At 38.3% G+C, this 20,224-nt stretch overlaps 1 protein-coding gene across 7 annotated transcripts in view; it reads left to right on the forward strand.

Moving 5' to 3' along the window:
- Positions 1-20,224, forward strand: part of DCAF6 (DDB1 and CUL4 associated factor 6) — an 81,712-nt gene that overhangs the window by 846 nt on the left and 60,642 nt on the right. For all 7 annotated transcript variants that reach the window (XM_051780045.1, XM_051780048.1, XM_051780046.1 and 4 more), the window contains exon 2: positions 14,889-14,950. In XM_051780045.1, the coding sequence (XP_051636005.1) occupies positions 14,889-14,950 (62 nt within the window). The remainder of the gene's footprint in view (positions 1-14,888; positions 14,951-20,224) is intronic.

The following is a 20,224-nucleotide window of genomic DNA, read 5'->3' on the forward strand; positions in this document are numbered from 1 at the left end:
GTTCGCGAGGCCGCGGGGACGTTCCTGTGGTGTGGAAGGAACTATCGGTGTGTTCTTTGTCATGGCGCAGGTTTCGTGCGAAACGTTACCAAAAATATTTAAGAAACCCCACTCCACAATATTTATTCCCGTGGCTTTGGAGGTGTGGCGATCCATCGTAGTGCCGCCGTGGGTTTTTGGGGAGGGAGGGAGTAGCTCTCCGGGGAAAATGGGTTGTTCTTTTGTGCTCGAGTGGCAAAACAATTCCTGCCTTTGAGTCGAAACCCCCGAGTGCTCGAGATGGAGCTGATTTACAGCGCTGTAAAACGTGTGTCTTCTTGTGCCTCCCAGGCGTCTCTGACCGTGGACGGTATTGGTTTTCCTCTTGTTTCGTGGTGGAATTTAAGGTGGGATATCACATTACCGAGCCTAACTCGGTAGTTTTCTGCCCGTGGTCCCTGAGCACTCAGTAATCCACCGAAGGAAATCAAGGTCATTGCTGGTTGGTTTTCACACCAGCGAGGGGTGTGTGTGTGTGTGTGTGAATATGTGTGTGTGTGTGTGTGTGTGTGTGTGTGTGTGTGTCTGTAGCACCCACATGCACAGAAGTCCCTTGGAAAGGAATTATGAAGTCCTAAAATTAAAAAAACCCTAATGGCCTGACTGCTTTTGATTTTCGTTGTGACTCGACAGCTGCTTTTGGTCAAGTCTTAGCTGAGGATTGTCCTAACTTTTAGTGATCAATCCTTCTGACTGAATTTGGGGGTTTTTTTTGGGGGGGGGGGGTTTGTTTAGGTTTATTTTGTTTTTGTTTGGTTTGGGGGTTTTTTTCTGCTCCAGTCAGAGCAGAAAAGCTCAGTGTTGAAATTAGGACTGTAGTGTGCAGATTCTGAAGAAGTGCTGTAAGACCTTTTTGGTCTTTTTCCTTTTGCTATTGCATGATTGTGTCTCTGACAGCTGAAGTATTAAGATTTGATCGGTTGAAATCATCCTCCTGGATTTACTAAGATCTCTTTTCTGGATGCTGCTCCAATAAAATGTACATAACTTTAGCTAAGAACAAAATTCCTCTGGTGGCTTAAGGTTAAGGTCTCGCATTTACTGTTTTTCATTTAACCTAAACAACTTCAGTAGCTTTATTACCTTGAGAAAATAGGACCTGGGAGAGCCTTCCCACTGAACTATGTTGAGATCCATGTTGGCGGTGGCAGGAGGTGTTCAGTCCTTACTGACTCCTGCTTTTAAAGAAGAGGTTGGTACGTGGTGTGCTTGTCTTATGGAACCACTGCACTTTTGCTCAAAATGGTGTTTATGGCCTTAATAAACTAGGTGTAGTTGCTTGTGTGCAGACTTACAAGACAACAGGCCCATTGTTGTGCCTTTTTGTCTGTAGTTTACTGTATATGTGGGTCTTTTCCCTTTCAGACTTCAGCAGTTCCACGTAGGAGCTTTGTTGTTTGGATGGGTAACCCTGGTTGTTGGTCATTGCTGACCTGATCTGAACAGGAGGGAAGGTTTCTTCCTATTCATAATTTTTTTAATAACGTTTCAGCCGTGTGGCTGACAGAACAAGTGCAAGTCAAGCATTTCATTTTGACTTAGAAATAGTATTGGGAGACTTGAGGCACTGCCCACGTGCATTTTTTTTTTTTTTTTACCTTTTGTTTGTTTGGGTGGATTTTTTTTTGGTAAATTTGTCAAAGCCATTATGGATGTCAGTACAAAATTAAGAAGTTTATGTATATCTTCATTGTCTGCTGCTGTTTTTCAGCCACCAAATCAGATGAAAACCCTTATAACAAGTCCATAACTACCAATGCAGTTCACAGTGTGTTGGAGGGAAGAGGTGTCTGTGTGGATGGTGATGGCATAGAGAAACATTAATTGGGATAAAATCATAGTGTTATGCTGCGATGCAAAGCACCAGAAATATTGAAAGCGACTCTGTATTGAAGGAAGACATCTGAGAACTAATTGCTGTTTCCTATTTACTCCGTGTTTTGGTTTCATGTGAACTGGCAATCAAGTGACACTCTATTTATAGCCCCTTTCAGCTTTTGAAAACAGCTGCTCCAGGAAGGATGTGTGCATCGTATTGTACCTTTCCGTGTGGGTAATTCACCCGCAGAATTTCTGTCCTTGCAAAACTCTGTCTGATTTTGCAGGATCCCTAAATAATTGCTCTGAATCCTGGTCAGTTCTGGACGGAGTTCCACAGAAACACCTCGTGAAGGTGGGGCAATCCAAGCATGCCTGGGATGTGTCCTTCAGAGGTTGTCCCTTGGTGAGAATTCCCGCTGTGGTGAGAGAGGGAGAATGGGGTCTTAGCAACGTGTCTGTTAGCTACGTTTCCTTCAGCATTTGTAGGCTAATTAGTCTCAATTTCAGACAGTGCTTGTGTCTGTATCTGAAGTCTCCAGAGAAAGCCAGTCCTCAGGGAGGGCTGTCAGTAACTCTTCTTCTCTTGGATTCAGTTTGGGCGTCCTCCTAGCCCAGTGCTCGTGGGAGGAGTCCTGCTGCTGGGTCACGGATGGTCCATCGGAGGACTCGCAGTTGTTAAAAACATCACGTTGCTTTTACACTGGAAAACACTGATAGTAAACTGTAGCACTTAAATTAGTGAAGCACTTAAGTTCTGCTTTGAAACTGGCAAGTGTAATTATCAGCAGCGATACTTTCAGGAGACTCTCAGAACCTTTGTTGCAATTTTGCATCGTTCTTTCAGTGACTCGTGGATTTGTAGGTTCTCATAACAGGGGAAGTGTTCAGTGCCAGCACAATAAAAGGCCTCTACGTGGATTAAATACAACATATAATGATTTGACTGGAGAAATGGTAGCATGGGTTTCTTGCAAGAAAGAAGGGATCCATAATTTCCCCAAAGTATTTAATGTGATGGTATTATTTATTTGTATTTATTTGATTTCCTGTGAAGGATTATGCTGGTGAGAGTGGCTCTGTTTAGCCAGTAGGAACAATGAAGACTTTTCCTTTTCTTTTCCTTTTTTTGTTAGTTTGTTTTGGGGTTTTTGTTTGTTTGTTTGTCTGTTTGTTATTTTTCTTATCTGACATAGCAGGTTATCAAGAGAAAGTCTGCTGGTATAAAATAGTCTGTAGAGAGGAACTGATGCTGGTTTTTAGCTTGGAGTTGGAAGTTGTGGTGCTTGATAGAATGGAAGCAAATATCAAAATAATCAGTTCTTCCCAATCTGTGATATCCTTGTTCACATACTATATTCTGAAATCTTCTTTTCTTGTCATGTGAAATTTTTAAGCTTACCAGATATCTTAGAGATAGAGCTGTGATGTCTGAGCTTCCAGTCCCCCCTCTTTAAAGATCGTTTCATATCTTACTAAGATTTTATCATCCTGTTATTTAAGATTGGGGAAAGGTTTGAAATGTACAAATTCGCTGTAAGAAAACCGGTAGTGAGGTTCATCGTGGTCAAATTTTGTAAAGTTTCAACAGTTCTTACTAAAAAGACAGCTGTGAATACATTACATAGGTAGGGAGAACTTCCTGGGAACTACTTAGGTTTCAGTAGTTCCCCCTCTTTACAGAGATGAACCATAGTGAAAGCAAAACTAATTAGAGTTTTAAAGTAAGTTGATTGCCCGGCTCCTGGGCAGGGTTGAAAAACAGGAAAAACAGGCAAGAGCAGCTGTTTACATGCATGGACAACTGATTAGTTTTGATAATGACTGTGTCACATTCATTAACATATTAGTTTATAAAACCAGTAGTGGTTTGTGGAATGTAGATAGAATTTGGTTCTTCCTAAAATATATTGCCCTGGGTGCTTAGAGTGAAGTCAGTTCCTTAAAGTGCTGTAAACTTTCATTCTCTCTTTTGCTTTTCTTGACCAAACAAACAAGCAAACAAACAAACACAAACCCCAGCAGAATGGAAACTAGAAGTCTAGGGAGAACAACCAGAAAGAGAGGTGCTGTTTTGCCCAGTTTTTGCTCCAGCTATATTTGAACATGTGGTGTCTTGGTCTTTGAAAATAATGCAGAGTAAGAAGGGTTAGACAGCTTTGCTATGATCAGCTTTGTAGCTGGTGCTCTTGCAGACTTGGCAATGGTCACAGTGTATTTAATCAACCTTTCTTCTTTAATTCTTTGCATAATACCTTTGATGTTTAGTTATTTTCAGGTGGACTGTTACATTTCGTATCCTAAACCTCCTGTATTAATTTTCTCTTCCAACATGAGTTAAAAACACTCATCTGTCACAGCTAAGCTCCAGAGGGGGTTTATGTTATTTTTTTTCTTCTACAAGTCTATCAAATTAACTTCTGCTTGAAGAAGGACCATTATAAATTAGCCTGATTGCCTGATTATGAGGACGCAAATCTGCTGTTTCAATGTAAACAGTGTAACTTCCTGATGTGCATCATTTTCCACTGCACTTCAGTGTGTGCCCAGAAACCAGTTCTGCAGTGATATATTCTGTCACACTGCAAATGGGAAACTGGACTGACTGAAGAGTTGGGAAAGATACAGCTCAGCTATATCTTCTTCAGATTTTTTTCATCAGAGATGTTTTCTGAATAATAGAAAAAGGCAGAGTCAGAATTGAAATTCACAGTGTAATAAATGAATTAGAGGAAAATACATCTGTGAGACATCTTTAACATGCTCCATCTAATTTTGGAAGGAGGCAGGAAACATGAGGAAAGCAGGAAATTCGGTACAGTCATTGGATTTTCACTGGTTGTGTAGAAAAGTTTAAGATATATAAGAGCATTGCAGAAAAGAGATGTTACTTCTTAATTGAAATAAACACAAGAGAGTACAGTGATCAAGTATTGCCTTAAACTGGATATGTTTGGAGTTTTTTCCCTCCTCTGTTAATAAAAGCAAGACTTAGTGACTGCAGTCCTTAAAAAATTACAGATGAGCAATTCCAAGAACAATGTGTCATCGGGACCTGTTGATAACAAATTGAATTTGGAGGAGTTTAATAAAGAGACTGTGTCTGAAACGAATTCCCTGATATTATCTCGTTTAAATTGGTACCGAGGAACAGAAAGACACAATGTGTACATCTCAAACAGCTTTTGGGAAAAGATCTTAGGGCTGATCCCAGCATACAAGATTAATGATTTTTTTTTCCTCTACTTCAAAGTAAATCACCTCAGATAATAAACATGCCCAGGTTAAATGCTTTAATATCAGTAAAGGAAAATAAAAGCATAGCATAGGAGAATCATCTGGACAAGGCAACAAATCAACGCTGGGTGGTTATAATTTGGTACATAGCAGAAAACCAGAAAGAGATGTGAGCTGGGAGGGAGGATTAAGGTTGGATGAGTATTCCTGGTGCCTGAGTGCTGAATACTTAGTTTTAATTTCAGTCTAATCAGCCTTCTGTTATCTTTAGGATTATTTCCCTTGTAGACTAACCAAGCTATGGAGGTGGAGGTGCAGGAGCCAGTTGGACCTGCAAGTAAATTTGGACCTCTAAGTAAATTTGATAGCTTGTTTTGCTATTATCTCGGAAATCTTTGCTTGGAGTTAATATCATTGACCTTTTTTCAGTTACGTCTTTCCTGTGTGTTTTGTGGTTTAATTGATACGGTTTGTGCTACTACTTTTGTCTCCTCAGTGTTGTCCAATTTTGCTACTTCTGTGACAACATGTTGATGATCATTTTTAGGTATTTTCTTTTCTAAAAAAAAATACATGCAGGATCTAGGATTACTCGGTGCCTTCTGTCACTCTGCCCTGAATAAAGAGAATAAATTCCAGTGTTTGTTTTTAGGATGCTGGGGATTGATAAGAGTACGGTTTCTGTTTTTTATGTACTAACATCAGTTTGTAAAAAACTGCAGACCCTTACAGATCACATTTTTATATTCTTCAGTGGCACTAGTTTGCAGAAACTTGGTTTTGGGGTTTTGTTTTTTCCTTTTCTTTTTTTTTTTTTTTTTTAATACTACTGTGTGGATCAGATATTGTTATCAATTAACGTATTGAGTTTTGATGTTTTAATTTAATAAATGACCAACATTTTTGCTGCTGTTGTATTTTGACATATGACAACAACATTAATGGAAGGTGGATTTCTGGCTTTGCATTCAGCTGGAAGGAAATGATCAAAAATTGATACAGCTGTTGGAGATTGCTGTTTTCCGTCCCTCAAAAATTCAAGAGGCATTTCGTGTTTTTGCAGTTTTGCTTGAAATGGACTGAAGTACGCAGATGTACTTTTGCTTTTTGATTTTAAGGGATTAACCTTACGTGTAATGTCTGTGCACTGAACATTAATCATGTGTGTTAGTGGCTGCCAAGAAGTGTGAGTGTGTTGTAGGCCTTGCATGTATAATTATTATATTTGAATTAGTCTCAGGATGCAAATGTATTTGCTTTATATTCTTTGGAGCCTCGGTGTTCTCATGCAAACAGCTGGAAACTGCAGAGGTTTGTGTGCACTTCAAACATATTTTCATTTTTGATTGCAATATTTCATTGAATTTACGTTGTGTGCTATTAAAGACAATCTTTGTACCAGGAATGTGCTTGCTTTGTAAATAACTGCCTGTGTCTTGATCCTGAGTGTTTCAGACAGCTCTGTAGTTAAGTTGTACCTTGATCTTCTAATAATGAGCTTTGGTTACATGAAAGCTGTCTCCTGCTGCAAAAACAAGTCGTGTACAACGTGTACTGGATTTGTATTTCAGGATGAGGCAGTGATGTGAGAGATCCTTTAGATCTCTTTCTTTTATTTATTTATTTTAGTACCCCCTCCCACCCAGTATCCTTGGATTGCTTCCATTAACTGCATTAGGGTAGGCCATTAAACAAATCTGTGTTCGGTCTCTTTTAAGTTGTTGCACTGCAATACTATGAGTTCTTGTGACTTTGCATGTGATTTCTGATCTTCTATCCTTGAATGTCCCCAGAATAGTCTGGTGGGATATAACTGATCATGTATCAAGAACCTGTTGACACTTGAGACTAGTCCTGTCCCAGCAGTAAGGAAAAAGATCAGTCCAGACACAAAGTGGGCCAGCCTTCAAACAAAGGTCGATTTTTCACAGTTTAAGTGCAAGTCTTACTGTTTTCGTGTCTTTGGGGCTTAGTGAGTTGCTGATTCAGACATGTCCCAAATGCTTTGGCGTGTGTTGAATCGTTAAATATTGAATGCGAGTATCGTGAGTCTGATCTGCGTCACATCAGTGGATTTTAATATCCCCCTTTTTCCCTCCTTTTGTTCTTCAAGGATTTGCAGGCTTTCCTCTGGGAAAACTGAATGTGTCATTAATGCTGACTGCTCTCTACTTAGTAGATATCATGAGCCAGATGAGGATCCATCCTTCTCTTCCCTGTGAACTGAATGTGTTCAGAATCATTAGTGACGTTTATTCAACACTTACTAAATTATGAACCTTCACTGATATAGAAATTAAAACCTTTAAAGCAAACCCACCTCTCTACTTAGGTTTTGTTCCTTTTCAATTTCTTTTTATTTTAGAAACACTGTTATGTCCTGAAAACTCTCTTCAGTGGAAAAGGAGTCTCTTGAGTTAAACAATAGGGTTATTTTGTCATCTAGGATGTTTAAGGCAACAAGCAGTGTAATTTTTAAGAACAAGGGTGGTTTTTTTTCCTATTTGTTTTTAAATACTCAATGATAATTTAACCTATGTCACAGTGTTAACTTAATAGTCATCTACCAGCAAGACTCAGCTTTCTACTGGACCTCAACTTTTGACATCATCTATCTTCAAACTCTAATCCTGGGCAAATTCCAAGTGTTTACACTTGGAATCTTATGGGGTTATGACCCGTATCTGTTGTGGTACTTAAATCTCTATTTATAATTTCTCATGTTCCCCCAAACCCAGCAGTGTGCAGTGCCTGTAGTACTCAGGATTGAATGGTATGTTTAATTAGGTAGATGTGCAGAATGGTAAATGCTTTAAGTCAGTTCCCTGTGTCCACGTTCTTGTTTTCACTGGGACACCTTTGTGGGAAAGGCAGGCCCTGCTTGGTTTTTTTTGCTAGAAGACATGTCTCTTTTGATACCTTGGTAAGCTTCTGTATAATCACTTAATCTGTTTAAAAATGAGTATCCAGTGAGCTTAAACAACTTTAAATAGTAGGCTTTTGTTTACCCCAGAACCTTTGTCCGAAATTGGTGTGAGTGGTCCTGGTGGCTGAGCGGGAGGATCAGCAGCCTCTCCCGGACACTCGGAGGTAATGGAAGCACTGGCAGCAGTACTGGACACACACCTCTTCAGCCTGGACATGCCTGCTAGGAATGTGCCCCTCTTAAAAGCAGATTCCAGTAATTTTCCCTTCTGCTATGATTTTCCACACCCCAGGACTCATTTTGTGTGAGAGTTTGCAGGTGACAGATCCTGATTCTGCTGTGAGCGGTTCAGACTTTTGTGCTGGGGCAGAGCAATCCCCCTGTTCCAGCTTCTGGGAATCATCTTCTCTTGCTGGAAAGTGGAGCTCCTAATTAACCTGGGGTGTTACACAGATAAGTAGTGCTTGAGAACATGTACCTGATGGGTGTTTCCCAGTGTTGTAAGGATCGTCTGGGTTACTACGTTGATATCATTTTTGTAAGAAAATATTCCACATACGTTGCTGTTCCACGTAACAGTTTCAGATGAAGACTTTTCAAAGTCAACAAAAAGAATTTCCAAAACCATGTTGAAACCTACAGTAATGTTCTTTACTCTGACTTCCAACATTCTGCATAATATTCCTTTTTTGCCTTCAGTTAGTGAAAGCCTCCTTTGATTCTTTTGATGAGAAGAAAGCAGGGCTCAAGTGTGTTTGTCTTCATCTGATGACTCTTTGGTTTTGCGTTGCCATCTGTTTCAGAATTTCGAGGTGTTTCCTTGGGAGACATATTTTAGTGCTGGTGGAAAAACCAGAAGAAACCTTTTGCATGTGGTTAATCCCGGATCCAGTTAATCACTTGAGCTGTTTCAGATAGTTTTGTGTTGAGAAGTGTAAGGTGGTACGTGTTATCTTTTTGCCTTTGGTTGTCTTTTACATAGATACAGCTTCTCTTTGTTTTATCACATGAATAATGAATTTTGTCCTCTGCTCTGTAGAAATTAGAAATATTCGTGACATAATATAAAAATTTCAAGTGCCTTTTATCTCAGTGAGGAGTTTGTATATGATCATTGGACTACTTTAAGGGATCCAGTAAATATCAAAATTGCTGAAAACTGGCATTTTTTTCTCCTGTTGCAAAACCACACCTGTTTTACCTTCTGCTCAGCTGCAATCTGTGGCAGGAACAGTACAGAAGAATTTACTATGGGCAGTGTGACGGGGCAGGAGAGCTGTCAGAATATGGTGTACTTGTGAATGAAATCCACTTAGCACTAGTCAGCACAGCAGACTCACCTGACAACTAGTGCTTGGAAAGAACAGATAAAATGCTTCCTCTGAGACAGGGAGTTGTACTTTATGCCACATTTTTGTCACTGAGAACACATTAAACAATTGATATTAGTACAGTTGGATTTTAAGTGTTGAGTATCTTTCGGGCATGATGAAACATGGTAAATATCAAACAGAAATTAAACACATTGGTGTGTGTAGCTTGTAGCATGTAGTTTTGGAGCCCAATGGGAACTTATATTCAAGAGTGAACACTCTTGATATCTGAAATGTGTTTGCAACTTAATTACAGCCTTTGCCACAAATGCAAACGAATCTTTTCTGATGTTACAGCAGAAGCAAACCTAAGCAGGAGTATTTTTCAAAATGCTCTTCAATTACCCTAAAATGTATAAAACATTGCTGAGCTGCCTTTTTTTTTTTTTTTGTGGGTTTTATTTGAGGTCAAATTTTGTATCAATATATTCACCATGAGCTATTACAGGCTTGCTGGATTGTAATTGAGGGCATAGCATCCTATCTTCTGTAGTTTCTGTCTTAGTGTTGAGAGCTGAAGGTTTTGTGTTTCTTAACACATAAAGCTCATTCCTTAAGCCTGTCTTAGGATTTGAGTTACCAGCTTGATTAACACCAAGTTGTTTGATGCTGGGTGTTTAGTAGCAAAGCTCTTACATATTAAAATGGTAAGTCTCTTCTGAGACACTAAAATATCTTGTGTTTTCTCTATAGTGTTCAAACTTTCAGACTGTGTGATGTATCATTAAGAGCAGAGAAAAAATCAGGTTAACCTGTTTTGAACTTAAACCACAGTAAAGTAGTTGTTCATAGTCACTTGAAAGGTATTCTTTTAAACATTGGCAGAGCCAGGATTATAATTTTTTGGCATTTATACAGTAGTACAGAACAATAAAGAAATATAACTCAGGGCCTTGTTGAAAGGACTGGAGGTCACACTGATGGATTTGGTTTCTGGCAGCTCTGCTGGTTCACTCTTTCCTTTGATAAATTGCTTCAGTTTCCTGTGTCACAGTTTGAGTGACTATAAAGTGGGGCCACTGTCAGCCCATACAGCTGACAAATTATTTTCAGGATTTTAATTCATCTTCAAGAATTTTAACGTACCTCGATGAAAGTTAATTCAGTGCATATTGTGTGTAGTCCTGCTTACTGTGTGGTAGATGGAGAATTCTGGTTGCTGAAAAAACAGCCTGTTGAGGTGTGGATCAGAAGTTATATTGGATAATGATGTAGAGTTTGAGCAAAATAAACTGTATACAGAAGAACTGGACTTGCCATCTTTTCGTGGAGTTGCTCCAGAAACCCGTAAACTCTACCCTGAAAAATCAGGAGTGGTTTTGAAATGCACTTAGAGTGCAAGATAACATGTGCTCTGCATTGGGAACAGATGCTGACTCCATTTCAGTTTTAAACTAGGGCATTCCAAATGTCACAGCAAGCCAGCGCTGAGGGACTTGGCCTTGGAAAGAGCCAGCTTGATATAAATGAGTGTTCATTTGATAAATGGGATCTATTACTGAATAAGGGTTGTCTTTTAGCGTCTCATGCCATGGTGGTGCTGCTTTGGATCAAAGTGTAGTTGTGTTTCTGTAGAGCACAAATGTACTTTAAAGCTAAACCTTCATCGTGAAATGATTTGTACTTCTTCAGTGGGAAATTCTGGAGCACAGTTTTAAATATAAGAAGGTTTTACATGCTCAAAGCATTTAACTTCACTGCTGTCATCAGTTCTGAAGCAGCTTTGACTCAAAGTTGCTTACAAAAGAAAGGCATGTGTACCTCTGCCAAAACAGCCATGTAGAAAGCACCTGATCAGCGATTCCTGAGCTGAGGATTGTGACCTAAATGGTGCCATAAGGATGGTGAGCCGGGAATACAAGGGACACTGTGGTATTTTGGTGTTGCTCCCTGAAGCGAGATTAGAGCTGTGAATGCTTCCAAACACCCAAGTTAGGTAATTCTCCAGATGGGAGCAGCAAGGCAGCCTTTGGTTTGACCTTGTGTGTGCAGTGGATGTTTTGTAGCAATAAAGTTACAAGGAAGCAGCTGCAGTTTCTCTTTTGCCCGCTTTTCCATCTTTAAATTCATATTATGAATGACTCAAGGTGGTGCTTCTTTCACAAATAGAACATGGCCTTGGAAATGGTCCTCTAGTCTCTAGATCAATATATACTAAAAAAAAATTACTATATTGAGGGTTTCACTGTACCTTGAGGCTTCAGCAGTGCATAATGTTTGGTGAAAATGGGTAGATGGATAAAAACTGAAAGTATTATTGATCGCTCTACTGAGAGTGGTACTGGACCTTGAGGCTTCAGCTGGTGCACAATGTCTAGTGAAAATGGGTGGGTGGAGCATTAGCTTGATAGCCTTCCAAATTTCAGCTTTGTAAACACTTCACATTGCCATTCACTTCATCATTGCCATTTGAAATTTAAGAGGGCTTTTTTTGGTTTGTTTTATCGGATTCTTGTCCGTAGCTTTACCTGAGCAGTTTCAGAGCAAACCCCATGCGTGCTCCACTGTCCAGTGAGATAATCTTGGTGATGACACCTTGATCACTTGATCCCTGTCTTAGAGAGGCCCTATTTGAATATAGGAAACGATATATTGAAACACCCTCACAGAAATAAATGATTCTGTTTCTAGTGGCAGTTCTTAGTTAAGGGGACAGAGAAATAGTTTCTGGCTCTCACAAGAGCCTGCACACAGTATTGGGTGGTGAAAAACCAAAACATGACACAGGTCTTGATGCTGATTTTGAAAGAAAAAAGTACTCTCTGGGGTTTTGTCAAAGACTGGGGTCTCCTCCATCATCGTAGTTCAAAGGGGAGCCAGGAGGGCTCAGGTATCCATAGGATTAATGGGAATGAGAGTTAAGGATTGTGAAGATTCTTGTCACCTGTGAGAGCAGAGTCCTTGGCAGTCCTTTGACTGTTAGAACATCCAACAATAACAGTTGTGATGCACCTGAAGAATAAAACAAAACAACCCAGAAAGGATTGGTTTTTTTTTTTTTTTTTTACTGCGATAAAAATGGGTCAGTGACAAAAATAATCAAGTGAAAAGTACTCTAGTACTTATTGCTGAGCTTTGTTAGCAAACCAGTGAACCTGTGGAAGTCACTGCTGAAGTACAAGGAACACAAATTAATTGACTTTACTCAGCTTTTAACAACAGCAAATGCAGAGGCAATATTTTCTGCAGGTCAGTTTATTAGAGTACTTCAGTTTTTTCTTTCAGAAAAAAACCCCACCACTTAGAATCCGGTGGTTCTAGTTTTAAGTGATAAGACAAATTAGAAACAATCCATTCAGTTGTCTTATGGTGTTTAGTACTTAATCAAATAGGTTTTTGGAGGCAAAACATTTTAACTGTTTTCTCCCTTGCCCCCTCTTTACTTTAGGGAATAAGGAAACCATAAGTGTTGTAGTTTTGCTTGTATTTAATTCCTTCCTCGAAACAGTATTTAGATAGATAGTGATCAAATGATAAAAAACTAATCACATGTATAACAAATAACATATGCTAGCATGTGCAATCCCAACACATGTTTGTAGTGTTTTTAAAATGGGCAAGTGTTAAATATATGAGACACCTTATGTCTGCATCTCAAGTTAAACATTTACTGAAACTTGTATAGGTACAGTGTCCTTATTAAGACCAAAAAATCCTAATCTAACAACGAGACCAAGTCAGTTCATATCTAATTTTGTCAACAGACTTCTCTAAGGAAATAAAAATTGCAATTGAAGATGGGATTGGAACACAGCTATTGCTTCTCACTTGCTGGTTTAAGTGGTTAGGATTAAGACTAGAGGACACAGTAAGAAGAGAAGAGTCTGTTGCTCTGCTTGTTTTTAAAAATTAATTGGTGATCTTCAGTGTGTGTGTCCAGAGGATTCTGAGCAAGCTCACCACACATCCATATCTGTGATATGCAGTGCCCAAGAATCACCCACTGCTGTCAAACTTTTTTGTTCTGCAACTGGAAGTGTGATGGGACTGGCAAACACTGGATTTTTGTGTTGGCCTGTGAAGTATGCCTTTCTTAATGAAGTTATGCTTCTGGGGGTCATGTCTTACTGTATTTTGCATTACAGTAGCAGCCCAGTAGCAAATTGTTGGGTTTCTGTCACGCAGAGTGAGATACAAGGGTGCAGCAAGTGATATTTCCCACCTCTGTATTCACACTTACTTACAAACAAGTGAAATCAAATTAGCCTGAAAACAGAAATCTTCATTGAAAATACAGAAATCATTCTGTGATTTGTAAAAATAATAGGATTTAACTGAAAGGTGGAAAACCCAACCATTAAGAACCTATGGTTCTGTTATCTGTTCCTCCAGGGGAAAAAGAATGGATAAAGAAAGAATAGTGAACTAGAATCACAGAATAGTTTGGATTGGAAGGGACCTTAAAGGTAATCTAATTCCAATCTCCCTACCATGAGCAGGGATACCTTCCACTAGCCCAGGTTGCTCCAAGCCCCGTCCAACCCGGTCTGGGACATTTCCAGGGATGGGGCAGCCACAGCTTCTCTGGGCAACCTGGGCCTGGGCCTCCCCACCCTGACAGCCAAGAATTTCTTCCTAATATCTACTCTAAACCTGTTCTCTTGCAGTTTAAAGCCATTCCCCCTTGTCCTGTTGCTACATGCCCTTGTAGTTCTTTTCCTGATTCAGTTGTTTCTTCAAAGGGAGGTCAATTTTGAGTGAATTCCATAGTTTCATATTTGAAAACAATGCAGCCGAGCATAGATCTACAATCTGATATTTTTACCTGGAATTTTGTTCTGACAGTTGTACAAACACAGAGAAAAAAAGTTGATGATCCTTGAGTTTAAATGCTTTTAGGATTCAAGTAAAAATATCAGGTTCATCAGTGTTTCTGAAAGTGCTTTCAAGGGAATATTAGGTTCATTATAACCTGCTTTCATAGAATGGGGGCACTCTGAACTAAATGAAAGCTTAAACATCTAGTTCAGGAAAAGACCACATTTTTGTCAATATACTTTATTTTTCCCTCTTCATGTGTTTTGTACAGTGGTGCTTTTAAGTGCAGTGGTAAATCAGTTTGTAAATGGGGAATAAGTACATAAATTTCTGGGGGCCTTGCCTTATTCAATATGCATTTATAGATTTCTTGCTTCCCCTTCATTTCTTTCTCTCACATTATCTTTCCAAAAGTTTCCACTGTATTTTATCCCTTAAATATATGGGAATGTTACTGGTCTTAAATGTTACTTTTCCAAATGCAACGTTAATAACAAAATTGAAGCTGGGTTTTCTCTAGTTGAAGAGGAGATGTAGATTTGTAGGCAATGTTTGGAAGATCACCTTTCAGTTCTTTACTGAAATAATGATACCATATGAATTGTTTCAAGATTTACATTTATATTCTAGTTCTTTATTTTTAGGTTTTAAGCTGTGAGTGCTCATTAGCAGGGTCTTAATTACTTCTTCAGTGTTATTGTTTTTAAAAAGTAATTAATTGGTGTTTTTCTTTACAGGGAGAAGAGAATTTATCCAAAGATTAAAACTTGAAGCAACCTTGAATGTGCATGATGGATGTGTAAGTCACCTGTCGCTTTTTTCTTTGTTGAAAGACGTTAAATTTTGATTTTGTTGCCATGGTAATAGTTCCTTAACTTAAAAATGCAAATACTATGCATTAAAGCTGAGCAGGACAACTCTGTTTGCTGAGACCTATATCTGAATTCTCTAGGTATTTGTTTCTTAAACATCTGACACTTAATCTTTGAACCAAAGTGTCTGATCCTTGTCTGTGTCTAGCGCTGAATGAATTAATACCCAGTGCCAGTAAAACACATTCGTGCCTTTTCAGTTAGGACTCATGTTAAAAGGTATTTTTAGCAGTTTCTTGCTATGTTGATATATTTTGTATTAGTGTTTTGAGTGATTTATTTTCCAAGTCTAAAAAGCAAATGATCAAGTGCTGCATGCTTAGTTAGAGACAATGAAAACAAAACCAAGCCTCCCCTGAAAGGCAATACCATAACTCAAAATATTGTTTATTTGAGTACTTAATTATTGAAAGTGGTCCAAATATTTTAAATCATATTCTTTTAAATAAAAGGCTTCACTTAAACTAGGTAGAGGGCAAAGAGGTTGCCATGTTACCTTCAATGAATAGAGTGGAAATTCATGACTCTCTAAGTCTTTGTTGTACAAGATATAGGAAAAGTGAAAGTATGCTATAAAAAAAATCCCTGAAAATTTAAGGGTAACTTTCATACTTTACCATCTTTATTTCTAAAGCTATTCAAATGTAAGGATTATTTTAGCTTGAGTTGCTTGCACCTATAGTTTTAAATTAAGGAGTGTTATAATTGCTAACTGACACAGGAGTAGTTTTAAAGGAAAAGTGTTGTTAACAGATGTTAACAACATCCTTCTTGAGATCACAAGGATGATTTGGATGTGCCTATATTTTTGAGAGACTAGAGAGACTGGAGAAGGCAAGGATTAGAATTGCTGTGCATAAAATGTCAGCTACTTCTCCTGTACTGGCTACCACTGTAAGTTTAATGTTCTGGTACAGATGGTATTGACGTAATGAAACAAATGCATTGATTTCTCTTTTTTTTTTTTTTTCTTTCAAGAAATGTTATAAGAATGATGTAAGGTCTCTTCCAACCCAAACCATTCTAGGAATCTATATGTAGAAAGTTATATATCAATTTTTTATATTCAAGATTGTAACAGTAATTTTTTTACTTTACAATTTCTCTTCTGGTAATTTTTCTTCTCCTCAAATACTTAAGATGAAATTTTTCAAGTTTCTTTTCCTGAAATTGATTGGGTTTTTTATTTTTTTTTTCTTAGTTGTCTTGTAAAAATAGTAATTTTTTTCCTCTAAAAACAGAGGACAGGAAAATAGTGTTGCTTCACTACCTGTTAAAAATGGAGTGACTGATCTCTATTTTAATTTACATCTGTTTCATGTAATGGAAATTGCAGATTTGGTGTTGGCTATTTGGTGTTTCTTGGATCTATCTGGTGGATATGTGTTTGAAAGCTACTTTTGATTTGATTGTCCTGGCTTTTAAAAAATGCTTTAGCATGTGGCTTAACTTAATTGTTTCCACGGGAGGAAAATGTTTTAATTGCGAACTTACAGCATCATGTGCAGGTGTTTAAAATACTGCTCTGGTTTGAAAAAAAGGTCTCTAGAAGGTGAATTTGCTCAGAACTCTTCACCTTTAAAGAATGGGGTATTGGGAGTTCTGATGTCCTTTACTGTGTGGTCTTTTGTGAGGAATAATCTTGTATGGCCAACAACCACTCAGTGTAATTTCTTACTATTTGCTTAAAAACATCTGTGAAATAAAAGTCAGTGATATTACAATGCTCTTACTGATTAAAGTCATTATACAATCAATGGTAATTAGGGTCTTTTATTTTTTTTATTTCCCACAACTGCTGAGTCAGTATGCATTTCAAATGTGGGGAATAAATGCCATATTGTCTTATTAAGGGCGTTCCTGGATTTGGGTTTTTTGGGGTGGTTGGGGTTTTTATGAGGGTTGGATGGCAGGGGTTTGTGGATTGGTTTTGGTTGCTGTTTGTTTGTTTGGATGGGTTTTTTAGGAACTTTTGCATTGTTCTATTGGATCAGTTGTGACTTATATTTTCTATATAAAGCATGCTGTATAATTGGACAAGGTGGACAACTTACTTAAGGCAAGGAATTTTTTTACTAATTGAGGATAAAAGTAAAGCCCAGATTCCTCCCTGCCATTTGGTCTCTTGTTACACAAAAGGGAGATCTGATGGGAAATACAACAGTATAGTCACACTCAGGTGGGGATATCTGTGAAGAAGGGACTCGTTGTTGGAATTACTTCAAGTATACTTGCTCTTGTAGCACTAATATTACCACAGCACCTTCTTGTTTGAGGTGTATTTTCATCTCAGAGTTTAGGTACCATTATCTTTGAAACAGTCCAGTTTTCCACTTGGTTTGAAGTCACAGTTCCTAACAGCAGTATGTGAGGTAATTGAATTACTGTACTGATGTCTGCTTGTAACCTTACCATCCTTCCAGGGCATGATTTCCCTCTTTCAACAGGATTCACATTATTAAATTCAGTGAAGTCATATGTGTGCCAGAAGTTGCCATTTTCTAAGCTCTAAAGGGAGCTTAAGGTGATGAGGGAACATATGGAGTTATGTGAGCTGTTTTCTTCATTAAGTAATTAAATCCAAAGGAGAAACATTAAAAGCCAATCAATTTGGACCACCAACAACGAAGCCTGAGGAAAGTAGAGGATAAAGCAACTCTGAACCATATTGAATTGCATTTAAAATATGGCTTATTTTCTTCCTGTTTTGGCCCTTTGAAAGCTGAGGAAGGTAGAGATGCAGAATGTAGATGGAGCCTTTGATATGATCAAATACTACGTTTTTAAAGTAAAGAGGATTACCTGGAAGAATAATTTTTCATTTCTTTGTATAGACATTTAGATCAGTAGCAAACAAGCATCCTTTGTGGCACACATCTCCTTCAGGATGGCACGTGGGAGCAGGTCATTTTTAGATGTAGTCCTCAAAGCTATGCTTGAATTAGTACAGGAAGTTTGTGTATTGTTAGAATGTGCAGTTTTTACCTTGTCCTCCACAGATGAAAAGCCTTTTCCACCCCTTTCCTTGCTTGGGAGATCTTCCTGGTATTCTGAGTATCTACAGTCATTTTTATTTCCTTTCCTCTATTTCTTGTATTCTGTTAATTCATCCTGTTCACAAAAGAGTTGATTCTCCTGCTACTTGGCATAGAAGTGAGGACTTTGCTTTTTCAGTTTTTTTAAGATTGGCTGCACTGCCTCCTGCATTGTCTTTGATAGTAAATTTGTATTTGATTAATTGACTAATGAATCAAAAGTGCCCAGTGCAAGGCTACATGAGTGACAAATTAAATTAGATACAATTAATAACGTGGAATACTTAATAGAAAAAAGCTAATTACACGCACTTTGACTCTTCTTACCTTGTTAGTAACTGTCTGCCATTTGTGATTAATCTATCCTTGCTTTTGGCTCTAACACCTTTTCCCAAGAATTCCAAACCCTTGGTGGAGTTACTGTTACATTATGCTTTTAGTTGGGTGTTAAGTGGCTGTGAAGGCAGGACATATGTAGCTTTTCTACAGGGTTTTGAAACACAGACCAATTTTCTAGCTAGTCCTCGTTTTAGAGGATATTTTAAAAGTGGGTTTGCTACCAGTGGAACGAGATGACAACTTTTATTTATCTGCTTTTATTGAGCATCTCTTTTTAGTGATCCTTGTGCCATTTTATTTGGGTTATTCAGAGCTGGTCAATAGGTTGTCCTGAGCACTGCGTGTATTGACTGATCACTTATTGGAAAGTCAGTGTTGTCTGGAAAAAAAGATCAAGCTTATCCCACTGAGAGCCTTTGTTATTTTTTGGCTTATTTATGGACAGCAATATCGAGAAGGTGACTGGGTACAGAATAAAAAGCCTGTTTAGTTGTAGACCTCTAGTACACATCTGGTTGTGTCATCTCACTTCAAGATTTTTTTTGAACCAACTTTGGCCTGGGTAGAGTGTGTTGAAATTGCTTCACTGAGGCAATCAGTGCAAAGAAATTGGAATTTAAAAGGAGAATGATTGATGTCTTGAGTAGGCTTGTGATGCTACAATTTATATAATCTTGTCTCCCCTTTGCATCTTCAATGCTTTCTCTGCTTTCCTGTCCTTCTGATTTTGATTTTGTACATAAATATACACATCCACCCCCTCAATTTGTTTAATTCCTTTGCTAACTCTTCTTTCTCACATCATGTTTTTAATTCTTTTTGGTAGCTTCCTCGTTTTTTTCAGTATTTTGTTTTGGTTTCTATTCCTGTATTCCTATATTAGCATTTTGGTTTCTTTAGGGCAATGATAACATTTTTCTGCCTGAAGGGAAATGTAGATGAAAACAAACATTCTTGGGTTTAGTGCTTGCTCTAGCTGTAGTAGTGTGCTATGTTTGACAACATTTTCAGAGCACAGTCGCTGTCAGGACAGGTTATTTCAGTGGCAGATGGTTCTGGGGGCTGGTTGAATGAGTGGTTCTTGGTGGTTGACAGCCAGACTTATAAGATCATAAAAGTGGCCATGCAAGGTCACACCAATGCTCAGTTGAGCCCAATAACTTGGCCCTGAGAGTGGCCAGTACATATTTTTGAAGGAAGTTGAGACAGGGGAAGCAGACAGTGCTTGATGGGTATTTTAGAGAACACATCAGACTTTAATGGATAGATGGAAGTAAAGACAGTGCATGCTTGTTTCTGATAATTTTTCATTTTTCTTTGATAAATATGTATATTCTTCCACTTCTGATGTTTAGAACGTTCCATGACAATGATTTCCAGTTTCATTAAAATGCCAAGTGTGTCATGTGATGGTTTAATTTAAGGCCTTCCATTCCTATACTGTAAAGATCCACAGAAAATTATTTCTTACTTTTTCCCTGTCGGTCAGGATTTCATAAGCATCAGGGTAGTACAAATTATTTTGTTCTTGCAATAAAAGTTGTTAGATATCTCTGAGCACCCTGGTAACTCTTGGTCACAATTTCTCTTTTCGAATGGGCACTAAATAGAAAAGGAGAATATGGGAGCAGGACATGAACCAAAACTGAGTAGTGTGGAAGACATGGAATTGCCATGCATGGATGGTTCTGGGGGCTGGTTGAATAGTGTTTGCTTTTGTGGGCATTGCCTAATGAGTCCTAACAATATTTGACTGCTGCTGAGAGCTAGCTCTTGTGACACAAAGGTCTCTCCTAAAGTTCCTAGACTTGAGTGTATCAAGGTGTT

This window comes from Manacus candei, unplaced genomic scaffold, assembly GCF_025592945.1.
Source record: "Manacus candei isolate 608988 ecotype Guabito, Panama unplaced genomic scaffold, ASM2559294v1 h1tg000014l, whole genome shotgun sequence".
Classification (NCBI taxonomy): domain Eukaryota; kingdom Metazoa; phylum Chordata; class Aves; order Passeriformes; family Pipridae; genus Manacus; species Manacus candei.